Genomic DNA, 13,405 nt, shown 5'->3' with positions numbered 1-13,405 from the left:
GGTTACTGTCCAATTAAGACCAACAGGTTCGCTAACTTGTTCAATTGAGGAAGATGAGGCAGAAGATACATAACCATTCTATTTTTCAGATTCCATAGCTAGCATATCTCTGAGACCAACCCTAAAAGTGAACACTGTGACCTCCCCAGACCAAAGATCTGACATGGCTAGCCAATTCATGATTTCAAAAGACAAATCTACTATTGAATAACTGGTTGTCTTTTAAATACAACTGTCAAACAAATGTGTCCTTTTTCAACCCTTGACAAAAAAATCCTTCATATCATCGGGAGCTGAAATATTTATTGTCTACTCTGTAAAACATGCTATCTTTAAAATTTGAAAAATCTGCCAAAATACACTTAAAAGCACTTCAACCACCCCAAAGTCAAGTCTAACTCATTCTTTTTCCTTTCCATTCTCAAATGTTGCAATAATAAGAACAGCACCTCAGAAGTTCATCTGTTAAAAGGGGTATTAATATCACATCCATAGATTTCAAAAGATCTGTGAATTAGCATGGAGGGAAAATTTTTATCAATATAACTGGATTACTTCATCATCCTAAGCATTTTGCTTTAATGCATTGAAAGATATTATTGAGAAGAGGCATAGGATTCCCTAGACTGGCAAAAAGGTTCCAGAGGAGAGAGGGAGAGAGAGAGGGAGGGAAAGGAGAAAGGGGGGGAGGGGGAAGGAGGAAGAAAAATGGAGAGAGACACAGAGACAGAGAGAGAGAGAGACAGAGACAGAGAGAGAAGAAAAGAAAAGAGGTTTAGATCCTCTGGTTTTAGTGCAATTCTTTTTGTGTACAGAAAGGAAGACCTGACTTCAAATCCAACCCCAAATATTTACTAGATCTGTGAACCTAGACAAGTTTCTTCAATTCAAACCTCAATTTCTTCAACTACAAAGGATGGATTCAAACCTCAATTTCTTCAACTACAAAGGATGGATAATAACAATATCAACCTTCCAAGGTTGTTGAGCACATCAAATGATATTTATGAAGTGCTAAGTAGAGTACCCAACATAATGTAGATACTTAATATTTTTTTTTCTCTTTCCTTTATGTCCCCTTTCATCCAATGTCAGAGGTGATAAATGGAAGAGCTGGAATCTTAAGGGTAAAGGAAGATTATTAATAATTATAGCTGTTATGAAAGAAGGTAAAGTATGTTACATAGATTAGCAGGCAGAAATTTCCAATTAGGGAAGTTGGTCCTTAGTCAATTAATAAACATTCTTTAAACCCTAACTACGTCTCAGAGACTATGTTAGGTCCTAGGGATAACATAAGCAAAACCTGGCCTCCTTGGGGGTTACATCTGGGCCAAGGGATGTAATATATTCATAAACACACACCTAGCAGAAGTAATAAAACACTCAAATGAGCAGGAAATAATTGATTTCAGACAGCTATTATCAAAGAGTGGTCCAAAGCATAATCTTTTAGAGAAAAAGCTGAACATTCAATGAAATACGGGACTTTAAACTTTCCTGATGAAAAGATCAGAGCTGAAGAGAAAATGTGATCTTCAAATACAAGACTCAAGATAGTTTTTTTACCTTTTTATAAAAGCTTAAGAAACATGGCATTCAATAAGATTAAACTGTTTATATCTTAACATGGGAAGATAACAGCTTCAATTCTTAAAAACTATATGTCTATTAAGGCAATCAGAAGGAATATACTTAGAGAGTGATGGAATAAGTAAACTTTGATGTGATGACTAAAAAAAAATTATTAAGGGGTGGGGGGAAAAGGGATTACACTTGGAGAAGAGGAAAGGGAGAAGCAGTATGGGATAAATGATATCACATGAAAAAGCATAAAATTCCTTTTACACGAGAGGGAAAGAACAGAGGGAGTAAGCATGGTCTGAACCTTACTCATCAGATTTGGTTCAAAGAGGGAATAACACACACACTAAATTGGATAGAGAGATTTCTTACCCTATCAAGCAGTAGGAGGGAAAAGGGAATGGAAAGGGGTGGAGGGATAAGGAGAATAAGAGAAGAGAGGACTGAGGAAGGAGGGAAAAGAGGGAAAAGGGAGATGTACTGATAGAAAGGAGATTGGGGGAGGTGGATAAGAAGCAAAACACTGACAGGGACAGGGTGAAAGAAGAAGGAAATTATAAACACGGGGGAAGAGAAATAAGATGGAAGGAAACACACAATTAATAATCTTAATGATGAATGTGAAGTGGATGAATTCTCCTCTATGGAGACAATATATGGAAGACAATAGCAGAGTGGATTAAAAACCAGAATCCTATAATATGTTGTTTATGAGAAACACTATATCAGAGAGACATATAAAGTAAAGATAAAAGATTAGAACTGAAGGGAGAAAAAAAGATATAAGATAAAGGATTAGAACTGAGAGCTGAAGCTTTCAAACAAAACAAAAGCAAAAAGATAGCTAATCAAAAGAGTTGAGAAAGGAAACTACATCTTCCTAAAAGGTACTACAGACAATGAAGTAATATCAATACTAAACATATATACGCCAAGTGGTATAGCATTCAAATTCATACAAAAGTTAAGAGAATTACAGGAAGAAACATTTAGCAAAACAGTAATAGTAGGGGACTTCAACTTCCCTCTTTCAGAACTAAATAAATTTAATGACAAAACATGCAAGAAGTTAAGGAGCTAAATAGAGTTTTAGAAGATTTAAATATGACAAACCTCTGGAGAAAATTAAATGGGGATGGAAATTAATATACCTCTTTGTCAGTAGTACATGGCACCTACACAAAAACTGACCACGTATCTCAAATGCAGAAAGACAGAAATATTAAGTTTATCCTTTTCAGATCATGATGCAATAAAAAATGCATGTACTAAAGGGCCAGGAAACTTTAGCTGAAACTAATCTAATACTAATTAAAGAACGAGTCAAACAACATCATAAAACAATCAATAATTTAATCAAAGAAAATGACAAAAATTTATGGGAAGCAGCCGAAGTAGTATTTAGAGGCAATTATATCTCTAAATGCTTAAATAAAATAGAGAAAGAGCAGATCAAGGAATTAAGCATGCAATTTAAAAAGCTAGAATTAGAAATTCTGAAAAACAAAGTAGATTGATGCATTCATCTTACTCAGTAATAAACTCAGTATTTATGTGATGACAATTCATTAATGGATATCTTCTAAGATTCTCCTGACTCTAACCACTTGAATCTACACATTAATAAATTTATGACCTCATTAGAAGCTATGGGATCAAATAAAAAGTTTTCTGTTTAGCTTTTAAAGCTCTTCACAACCTGGGAAGGGAGTGGGAAGAAGGCAATCTGGGGTTATGCCGGTAATAAGACCACACTTGAACTCAGGTCCTTCTGACTCCAGGGTCATTGTGTTGCCTATCTGCCCCTTCCTTTCTTGTCTTAATATACATCCACATACTCTACAATCCAAAGTGTTCTTCAGACATGAAATGCCGACTCTTCACTCCATGTCTTTCCATAGAGTATCTCCATGACTGGAATGCTCTCCCTCTTCATCTTGGCTTTCTTCAAGTCTAAGCCACCATCTTTGTGCAGGAGACTACCTTTTCTGAGCCATTCTCTCCACCCTGACTGCCACCACATATACACACCACAATAGCAGTGCCCTCTTTCTGAGATGCTTCTGATTGACTCTATATACATATCTCTTCTGGACAGTTATTTAGGTCTTTTCTCTCCAACAGGATGTGAGCTCCTTCAAGACAAGATCCTGTCTATCTACAGCATTTAGCATAATGCATTCCATGCATGTAGCAAGTACTTAATAAATGTTTGTTGATTCTGCAGAGGTTACTCCCTCAATAGACAGCTGTTATAGACAGCAAGTTGGCCAGACCCACCTATCCTCCAGGGCTTGTCTACAAATCATTAATAGTTCCCTAATAAGGATCTAGTGTACCACATGATAGTGCCCCACCCAAGCCTGCTTTTCCTGAGCAGTAACCCTGTGCTTCAGACCAATTCGATCATGAACCAGCTGTGTAGACATGAGCAACTCAGCTGACATCTCTGGTCTGCAGTTTAAGGAGGCTGGATTTCCAGGATTTCTAATGTTTCTAAAATTTTTATATTTTAAAATTTCTTCCTCTTCCACAACCAGATCCTTCTAAGCAAAAATGACCCTGTATTCTAGACTTCAGACTCTTGCGCAATTCTAGGTCAAATTTGGTTGGATAGATAAACCTAATGTATGCTCATGCAATAATGAATGATAATGATTGACTACATAACTATATTTAGTTGCTAGGCTTTCCAGAGTGGTTTGTCATTTCTTCCTCCAGTTCATTTTATAGATGAGGAAATGAGGCAAATAGGTTGAAGTGACTTGCCAACTACTAAATATCTGAGGCTACTTTTGAACTCAGGTTTTCTTGACTTCAGGCTCAGTACTCTTATTCATTGTACCACCTAACTTAACTGCCTGTTGTTTTTAACAATTTAACTTTTTTCAATAAACAAAAAACTATTTTCTCTCTATCTCCATCACTGCTAGAAGAAAAAAATCTTTTTAAACAACTAAGATTCACACAAAAAACAAATTCTCATAATGACACATCCAAAATTTATTTATTCTATGGCCTAAGTCTACTGCCTCAGTATCTCAGCCAAGGGGCAGAATGTGGGATCTTCTATCCTCTGGGGTGACTATTGCATTTAAAATCAAGTCATTATTCACAAATACAGCAGAATGATTTCATTATTTATATGTTTGTTTGTGTAGTGTTGTCATGTGCAAGTGAACATTAGGGAGGATTCAAAATATATAATAAATGTCCAATTCAAGAAAAGATATATAAATAGAAGAAATATTCATGAGTGTACATCTTTTCTTTGCTTCCTTGTAGGTTGTTCTTTTGTTTCCTGCTACACAATTTTTTTTTATTTTATTCTTTTATCTCCCTTTAATCCCTGGCCCCTCAGATAGACTAAAGTTAAGCACAGATATATTTATATATACATACATACATAGATATACATACACATGTACATTCCCACTTACTCAAAGAAGCACACACATATACATAAATCTATATACACACATACATAGATCAGCATGCATGATTTTAGCATTGTACTCTGGTACATAGTAGGTGCTTAATAACTGCCAGTTGATGGGTGAAGGGGATGGACTTCTGTTCTGTTCTGCTTTTGATGATCAGACCTTTGATTACAGAGGCAAAGGGGACCCCCTCCACTCAAGAACATTGGCATTTGGTTTTAACCAATTGTCTGGAGAAACTAAGCGATTAAGTGAGTTGCCTAGGATTACAAATCCAGATGGAGCTTAAACAAGGGGTTTAGGGTTTTTTTTTTTTTTACTTGTTTTGAAAAAAGGCCAGCTCTCTATCCACTCTAATATGCAGGCTTGTTTGTTTGCATTGACACCTTTTGGTTTTATGCTAACATCATTCTAAATCTCTTTTTGCCTTCTTCCTATCCCCAGAGAGCTATGCCTTTTAATGAAGAAAAAAGAAAGGGGGATGGTAGGCCAGAGCTGCTTGGCAAAGCTAGAGAATAGATCCATCAACTGTGCCTGTGAATTTCTGACACCTGAAACCCCCAAACTGCCTTGTTTGCTAGAGCTGTAAAAATGACCATCATAAATTTTAGAAAGGAGATAAGAATATAGATGGAGAGTTACAAAAGCAATGATGGGGGGAGGAAACAAGCATTTATTAAGTGATCCCTCTGTGCCAGAAACTGTGCTAAGTGCTTTATAAACATTATTTAATTTGATCCTCATAAGGGTTATTGCCCTTGGAGTTAGGAGCTATTATTAATCCTCATTTTACACTTGAGGTTCCAGACTCATTGAGCTATCTGTTGCAACATCTAATCTATTCCTTCACTGTATGATGAGGAAACTGAAGCAAAAGATTTGCTCAAGATCACACAGCTAATAAGAGTTTTCACCAGATATCTCCTGTGTGGATTTATCTTCTCATCTCTTCTTTCTGGCTTTCCTGGATTTCTTCAAGTCTCACCTAACACCCCATCTTCTGCAAAAGCCTTTTCCAATTCTGCTTAATTTTAATGTTCTTCCTCAGAGACTACTTCCAATTTATTTTCTATATTTCTTATTTTGCATATCATTATTTACACCATGTCTTCCCCATTAGATTGTGAGCTCCTTGAAGTCAGGGATTGTCCCTTGCCTCTTTTTGTACCCATAGTGCCTAGAACAACGCCTCCCACATACAGGAGGCTTAATAGACTGACTGACAAAGAAAGATGCTGACCTTGGCAAAGAGATGGTGAACCTCCATCTTCTGAGGCTTTTGGTGCAGGGGGAAGATGGAATGTTTTGTAGAGAACAGCAAGTCAGCCAGTTTGGCAAACAGTTAACAGCATAGCATGCTATTAACTAGCTGTCAAGATCCTCAAGGGCCTTTTACTTCCTTCCTGCTGTTTTTCTCAACACACTCCTTTGCCACAAGTATAAATTTCAGCAGACATCAGTCAATCAACAAATGCTTTTAGGCAGGAATAATTCCCTTGTGTTTTCCCTATACCTCCAGAACCAAGGCATGGAAAGGTAATCCTGGATGAATACCGCCCAAAGGGAAAGATGGGTCAGTTTTAATCAATGAAAATACATGTGCACTGACAAATCGATATATTGTTTTAAATAAATTTTCCTCTAGGTGACAACCGACAGCCAACAGAAAAGTACCATAATTCTTGTGACTCTGAGAAAAATATAGCTTCATATTAAATGAATCTGAAATCAGGTCAATACTTGTCGGCTGTATATGAAGACTGCCAGATGATGTTAATTACTATATTATTAAGATCACTGTAGCCACTAACTATGTTTATACATGTGGACAAACCAAAGAGAAGTATCAGGGCCAGGCTGGTGATTCATACTGACAAGGGAGATTTTTTTTTTCACTTGGCTTTTTAAACTTACCTATAATTATACCAAATTATGAAATCAGACTTTTCATATGTTTTTCTTTAATAGCTCTGTAGTTTATTTACTACACACATGATCATAGCCATATTTTAAGTTAAATATAAAGAGAGACCAGATCTATTCATTACTGGAGAAAAGATGAAGCTAACTCAACCATCAATGCTTTTCCAATGATCCAAGCTCTTATGATGTCCATACAAGAGAAATGTATAATGGGAGGATGATAATAGAAGTTTCCTTAGATTCACTCAATTTCTTTGACTCCTTGAGAGCCCTGGGAATACCTGTCCCAGTCAGGGTAGAGATAAAAAACCAGGAATCAAAATGTGTTTCTGAATTAAGTCATAATACAATTGCCCTGAAGAAATTAAGAGACATTAAAGAAAATGGGGGAGGGAAGGATTCTGGAAAGCTGGCAGAGTAGATTGGTAAATTTTAGGCTCTCTAGATTTTTCCCATAAAAAGAACAAATTTACACTTCGGGAGGAATATAGACTAGTGAAAAATGAAGAAGATTTAGGGCAGAACGGGAGTCCTCTTGGTATAACCCAAGAAAATCTAAAAAAGCCACTGGGTCAGGGATTAACCATGAAGTGAAAGCATTTCCAGGCTAGTTCAGCAGAATTACCAAGTGGGGAGCTGGGGGGGAGGGAGGGGGGAGGTGTGTCTGACTGGGCAGACTGAGGGAACCTTGGCTGGTCAGGAACACCAGGCCCAGCTGTGCTGCTGAGATATGGCTCTGGGCATAAAGGAACCAGACCACGTGGAGTGCAGAAGCAGCAGGGCAGGGACACTGCTGGCTGCGGGGACTTGCTGAAGTGGGGACTTCTTGGTTTGGGGTTCCAGGAAAGAGGGGAGAGCTAAAGGTAAGCTAGAGGCCCAATCCACTCCACTCCTGGATCAGAGGAGGTTATACTAATAACCTAACCAAAAAAAAAACCAAAAAAACCAAAACATTATGCACAACAAGATTATGTGATGATTACTTGCTGTCTAGGGGAGGGAAATGGGGAGAAGAAAGGGAGAAAAATTTGGAACACAAAGTTTTGCAATAGTGAATGTTGAAAACTATGCATGTGTTTTGAAGAAAAAAGTTATTTTTTTTTTAAATCTAGTCTAGTTCTCGTTTTACAAAGTTTTGTCTATAAATCCAGAGGGGTTTAACAATCTGCATAAGATCACAGAGTTCAACAGTATTGGATCTTCCCAGTCAAATGCTGTAGTTTCTATAGTAACATATTGCCTCCTCAGAGGAGGAAAAAAAAGTCACCTGGAAACTGACATTCTTACAAAACTCCAGGAGATCCACAGCATTGGGAATAACAACATTCTTGTAAATTGATGAAAATCTGTGCACAAATTATACTCATTTCAAAGCAGACTACAAATACTGTCCCGTGTCCCCCCACCCATGTGGTAGATGCCAAGACAAAGCCACAAGGAAAGTAAATGTCTTTGAAGTGTAATCACAGCATGAATTGGGGACAGGGCCAAGAACAGCACTTTTGATCTGAAATCCAGCCTGGTGCTCTAATCCACTGATAAGAATTATAAAGCTAGGGATGTTCATTCAAGATGTTTACCTCTTTAGACTTGTTCATTTCAAGAAAACACTAAGAACAATTTTCTCTTTAATGTTTTTGGAAATATTAAAATGGACCTTCCTATTAAGATGGTGTTGTGAAGTGGATAAGAAACCATTCGTGGAGTCAGGAAAACCTGGCTTCAAATGCTGTGTGATTTATCTATATAAACTTTTAATCCTCAGTTACTGAGCTAAGGCTCACAAAGCCAGGGAGGAAAGATTCAGAAATGGATAGTACATAACAATAAAAGATTATCAACACATTTTTTTTTAAAAAGAAAAAAGTGACTTCTATCTCAGAATTCAATGAACAATTATTAAATACTTTACTCAAGGCACTGTACTAAGTGCTGATAAAACAAAAAGGTCCTGCCCTCAAAGAGCTTACTCTTTCCTGAAAAACAGAATAAAATAAAAGTTAGAAAGTACTAGCTATTTGAGGGATGAGAGAAAGCTTCAATGAAGATGTAATACCTGACATAAATGGAAAGGAAAAACAGATTCTAAGAGGTAATTAAGTGGATATTCCAGACACAAGGGATGGCCTGTGTAAATGCTGCGAGTCCAAAGATGAAACACTGAGTTCAGAAAACAGAGAGCAGACTAGTTTGGTTGTAATCTCTAGGCAACAAAAGAAGGTGGTATGAAATAAGGCTGGAAAGTGAGATGTAACAAGACTTTTGAGGCCTTAAATGCCAAGATAAGGGGCAAGGAGGAGTCAGATTGATTCATCTTAAAGAGTTCAAATCCAACATCAGATACTAGTTAGTTATATGGCCCTGGACAAGTCATTTAATTTCTCTGCCTCAGTTTCCTCTTATGTAAAATGAACTGAAGAAGGAATATCAAACTAGTATAATTTCCAAGAAAACCCCAAATAGGGTCACAAAGAACTGGGCAGAGCTGAAAAATGACTGAACACCAAAAAAAATAGTGCCAAGTTGCATTTAACCTAAATAGTGAGAATCTTCACTATTTTCAGATTTCAGAACAGGAGACTTCTGCCTTGGGAAGGTGATTTTAGTAGCATGGTGGAGAATGGATTAGATTAGGGAAAAAAATAGGACTTTTTAAAAACAAGTTTTTCTTAAAAACAGAAATAGCTTTAGCCTTGCAAACCCTTGTAAAGGCTGTCTAGGACACCCAGAAAAGGGTGTACTGGAGTCAGCTGGAACTGATAAGCCCAATGTTAAAATTTCAGTTCCACTATTTACACCTCAGAAATCAGACAATGTTACAGATCAGGATTTTATTTATTGCTGATTATCTGAACTTAAGAAAATGTAGGAAATGACAATGACAAGTTAAATTTAAATGTATGTGATTTTTACATGTAAATGTGACATTTACAGCATTGCTGCCCCTAAGAGACCCTCAAAACATTTTGAAAACTGCTGCTCTCAACAATAATTAAACTACCTAAAACAAAGTCATTTTCAACACTGTTGTAACGGCCTCTCTGAGGGAAGCAGTCAAGGTGACAGCTAAAAGCTCTCCTATTTTAAGGTTAAAAATACATTCTGTGTAATGGAATATTATTGTTCCATAAGAAATATTCAGCAGGATGATTTCAAAGAGGCCTGGAGAGACTTACATAAACTAATGCTAAGTGAAGTGACTAGAACCAAGTTAATACTATATACAGCAAAATAAGGATGATGGACTCTGATGGACATGACTCTTTTCAACAATGAGGTGATTCAGGGCAATTCCAATAGAATTGTGATGGAGAGAGCTATCTGCATGAATATATGAGGGACTGAATATGGATCACAACTCAGTATTTTCACCTTTTTGTTGTTGTTTGCTTGCTTCTTCTTTCTCATTTTTTCCCTTTTTGATCTAATTTTTCTCGTGCAACATGGTAAATGTGGAAATATATTTAGAAGAATTGCACATGTTTAACATATATTGGATTACTTGCTGTCTGGGAGAGAGGGAAAAGGGGGTGAGGGTGGGGATTGAAACCCAAAGTTTGCAACAGTGAATGCTGAAAACTATCTTTGCATGCATTTTGAAAATAAAAAGCTGTTATTAATTTTTTAAAAATACATTGTCATATCTGAAAAAAGCAGAATCTATCAGAAAGTGGCAATTTGAGAATCAGAAGGGCTTAGTCACTGAGCAGCTAAGCATTTTTAGACAAAAAGTGCCTGTGCATTGCTTCTTCTCATGAAGATCAGACAACACCTATACCAATATCTAGAGGGAGACTGGTTACCTTGGGCAAACCCCTAAAATGTACCAGAATAGTAATAGAATAGTGGTGAGAAAACCCATGTGATGATTAAGAGCATAGCACCTTTTTCTAGAGCAAACTCACTATAAAAGAAGTAGGAATCCTGGACCAGCTGCGTAGTCTGTTAAAAGGTTTTTAGATAAGATTAATTTAAATAGAGAAAGGAGGACAAAGATTACACTTGTGTAATTTCATTGACACAAGGAACCCAAGTAAAGAGAATACTTCTACCAGAGTCTTGGGAGAGTTCATCCCATTCACATTCACAGTTAAGGCTGCTGACTCTGTATTTCCTACCATCCTAGTTTTCACTAGTTAAGTTTTTCTCTCTCCTTTTGACCATTTCCTCTTCACCATGTTTTCCTTCTGCTCATCACATCCCTCATTCTGCCCTCCCCTTTTTCAGCTCCTCTACCTTTTTCATTTTAAATGTTCTGCCCAGGATTACAAAGTAAATATCTGAAGACAGATTTGAAGTAAGAAAGATGAGTTTCTGGCGCAGCTAGGTGGCGCAGTGGATAGAACACCAGCCCTGAAGTCAGGAGGACCTGAGTTCAAATCTGTTCTCAGACACTTAATACTTCCTTGCTGTGTAACCCTGGGCAAATCACTTAACACAAATTGCCTCAGGTAAAAAAAAAAGAAAGAAAGAAAGATGAGTTTCTGATACTAAGCCCAGTGTAAACTCAACCTAGAGTCCTGATATCATAGAGAGATAAAGTGTCAAGGAGACAGACCCTGAACCAGATTAAAATGTAACTGGGAAATCTTTAATAAAACAAATAAGTGTACATCAGATAAACACTACATAAAATACATAAATAAATGAAATACACTGGAGTGTTTGTGTGTGTGTAAAATGTTAAAATGTAGTCTTCTAAGTCTAAGTTTCTAAATTATTAATTAAATTATAAATTAAAAGAAAATACCTGCTTGTCTTCTAGAGAATCAGGCTCCCCTTTGCTAGAGTCAGAGCTGACATCCTCATCAGAGCTGCTGATTGCTTCTTCTTCATCGGAGGGAAGATCACCCAAGTCCAGGTCAACGTGATCTTCATGAGACCTAGAAACAAAGTAAACAAAGCAGCATTAATCACATCATAAGAGGTAAAAGGGATTTTAATGATATAGGGAAGGTCAGCAACTTCTCTGTAACTTACAGTTTTTGTATTTACAGATACTTGTCAAGGGAAGTTAATGACTTGTCCAAGTTCACACAATCAATCGGTCAGTGTCAGACATCTGACTTAAATCTAACTGCTCCTGACTTTGGGGCCAGGATTCTAACCATTACACCATGCTACTATGATATACAGTAAGTTAAACAGAAGCAGAACATACTTCAGTCAGTCACAAATCAACAAGGTTTTTAATAAATGTTTTTTTAATAATGCCAAGGACTATGTCAGTGCTGATGATATGAAGAAAGGTTAAAAAAAAAAAGTCCCTACTCTTAAGGGACAATATAATAAAACAACAAAGTAAGAAAAAGGGGAAAGTCTGGGAAGAAAGCTATTTCAGCTATATACATGTTTCAGAAGTCTATGATATATCCATTTTGAAATGTTCTAAAGACAGGTAGAGATAAGAGATCAGGCTTTCAGGAGGGAGTTTATAGTAGACAAAAGATCTGGGAATCATCTGAACAGAGATAATAATTGAATCCACAAGAAGTGATAAGATCACTAAATACAACAGTATAAAGAAGAAGGGAAGACAGTTCAGGACAGGGCCCTGGGGACAACCACAGCTATCAGGTTAATGAATGAAAATGAATCAAAAGAGAATGAGAAGGAATAGGAAAATTAAGGGAAAAACATGGAGAGTGTGATGTCACAAAAAGAGAGGAGAGTATGAAGGAAAATAGGGTGACTACAATGGCAACTGTGGTAGCAAGGTCAGGAAAAATGAGAATCAACTATAGACCACTTAGTTTCATAATTAAGAGCTCACTAGTAACTTGGCAGAGAAAGACCCTTCAGTTGAATGATTTGGAAGCTAGATTGTAGAGAATTAAGAAGATAGTATGAGGAATGGAAAGAGAGGCTTAAATTGTAAACAGTCTTTTCAAGGAGTTTGGCCATGAAAGGGAGAGACAGATCAAGTAAGTGTTTTTTGAAGATAGGGCAGATATGAGCTTTATAGAAAGCAAGGAAGCAGCCAAAAGACAAGAAGAATTTCAAGATTAATGAGAGAGAAATAACAATAATAATAATAACAACATGTATGTAGGACCTTCTATGTGCCAGGTACTGAGCTAAGTGCTTTCAAAATATCTCATTTGATCCTCACAACAATCCTGTGAGTGTGAGGGAAATGCAATCTGCTAGAGAAGATGGAATAGAGTGGGGTCAGCTGTATCCATAGAGGCGTTTGCCTTAGTAAGGAGAAAGGCTATTTCTTCATCCAAGTTAGGAGTAAAGGCATCTGGGAGATATAAGCTGAAGAGTAGGGGCACAGAAAAGCAACTTGTCTGAGAATGGTCTCAATTTTTTCAGTGAACTATGAGGCAAAGTTGTCACTTAAAAGGATGAGGGTAGGCATACAGACTTAGAGAACTTTGAGGAAGGATGAAACCATATAGGATAGTAAATTAATTAAAGAGATATTAATGGACTGCCTTGCTGAAGTGAGGTCC

The 13,405-nt window shown here is 36.9% G+C and overlaps 1 protein-coding gene across 1 annotated transcript in view; it reads right to left on the bottom strand.

Annotated features, from left to right (window-relative positions):
• FGD6 (FYVE, RhoGEF and PH domain containing 6) overlaps positions 1–13,405 on the bottom strand; it is a 157,784-nt gene that overhangs the window by 88,461 nt on the left and 55,918 nt on the right. Inside the window, exon 3 of the mRNA XM_031940809.1 lies at positions 11,698–11,830. Within this exon, the coding sequence (XP_031796669.1) occupies positions 11,698–11,830 (133 nt within the window). The remainder of the gene's footprint in view (positions 1–11,697; positions 11,831–13,405) is intronic.

The sequence above is a fragment of the Sarcophilus harrisii genome, chromosome 5 (genome assembly GCF_902635505.1).
Source record: "Sarcophilus harrisii chromosome 5, mSarHar1.11, whole genome shotgun sequence".
NCBI classification, from domain to species: domain Eukaryota; kingdom Metazoa; phylum Chordata; class Mammalia; order Dasyuromorphia; family Dasyuridae; genus Sarcophilus; species Sarcophilus harrisii.
This window is presented reverse-complemented; position numbering and strand designations above follow the sequence as displayed.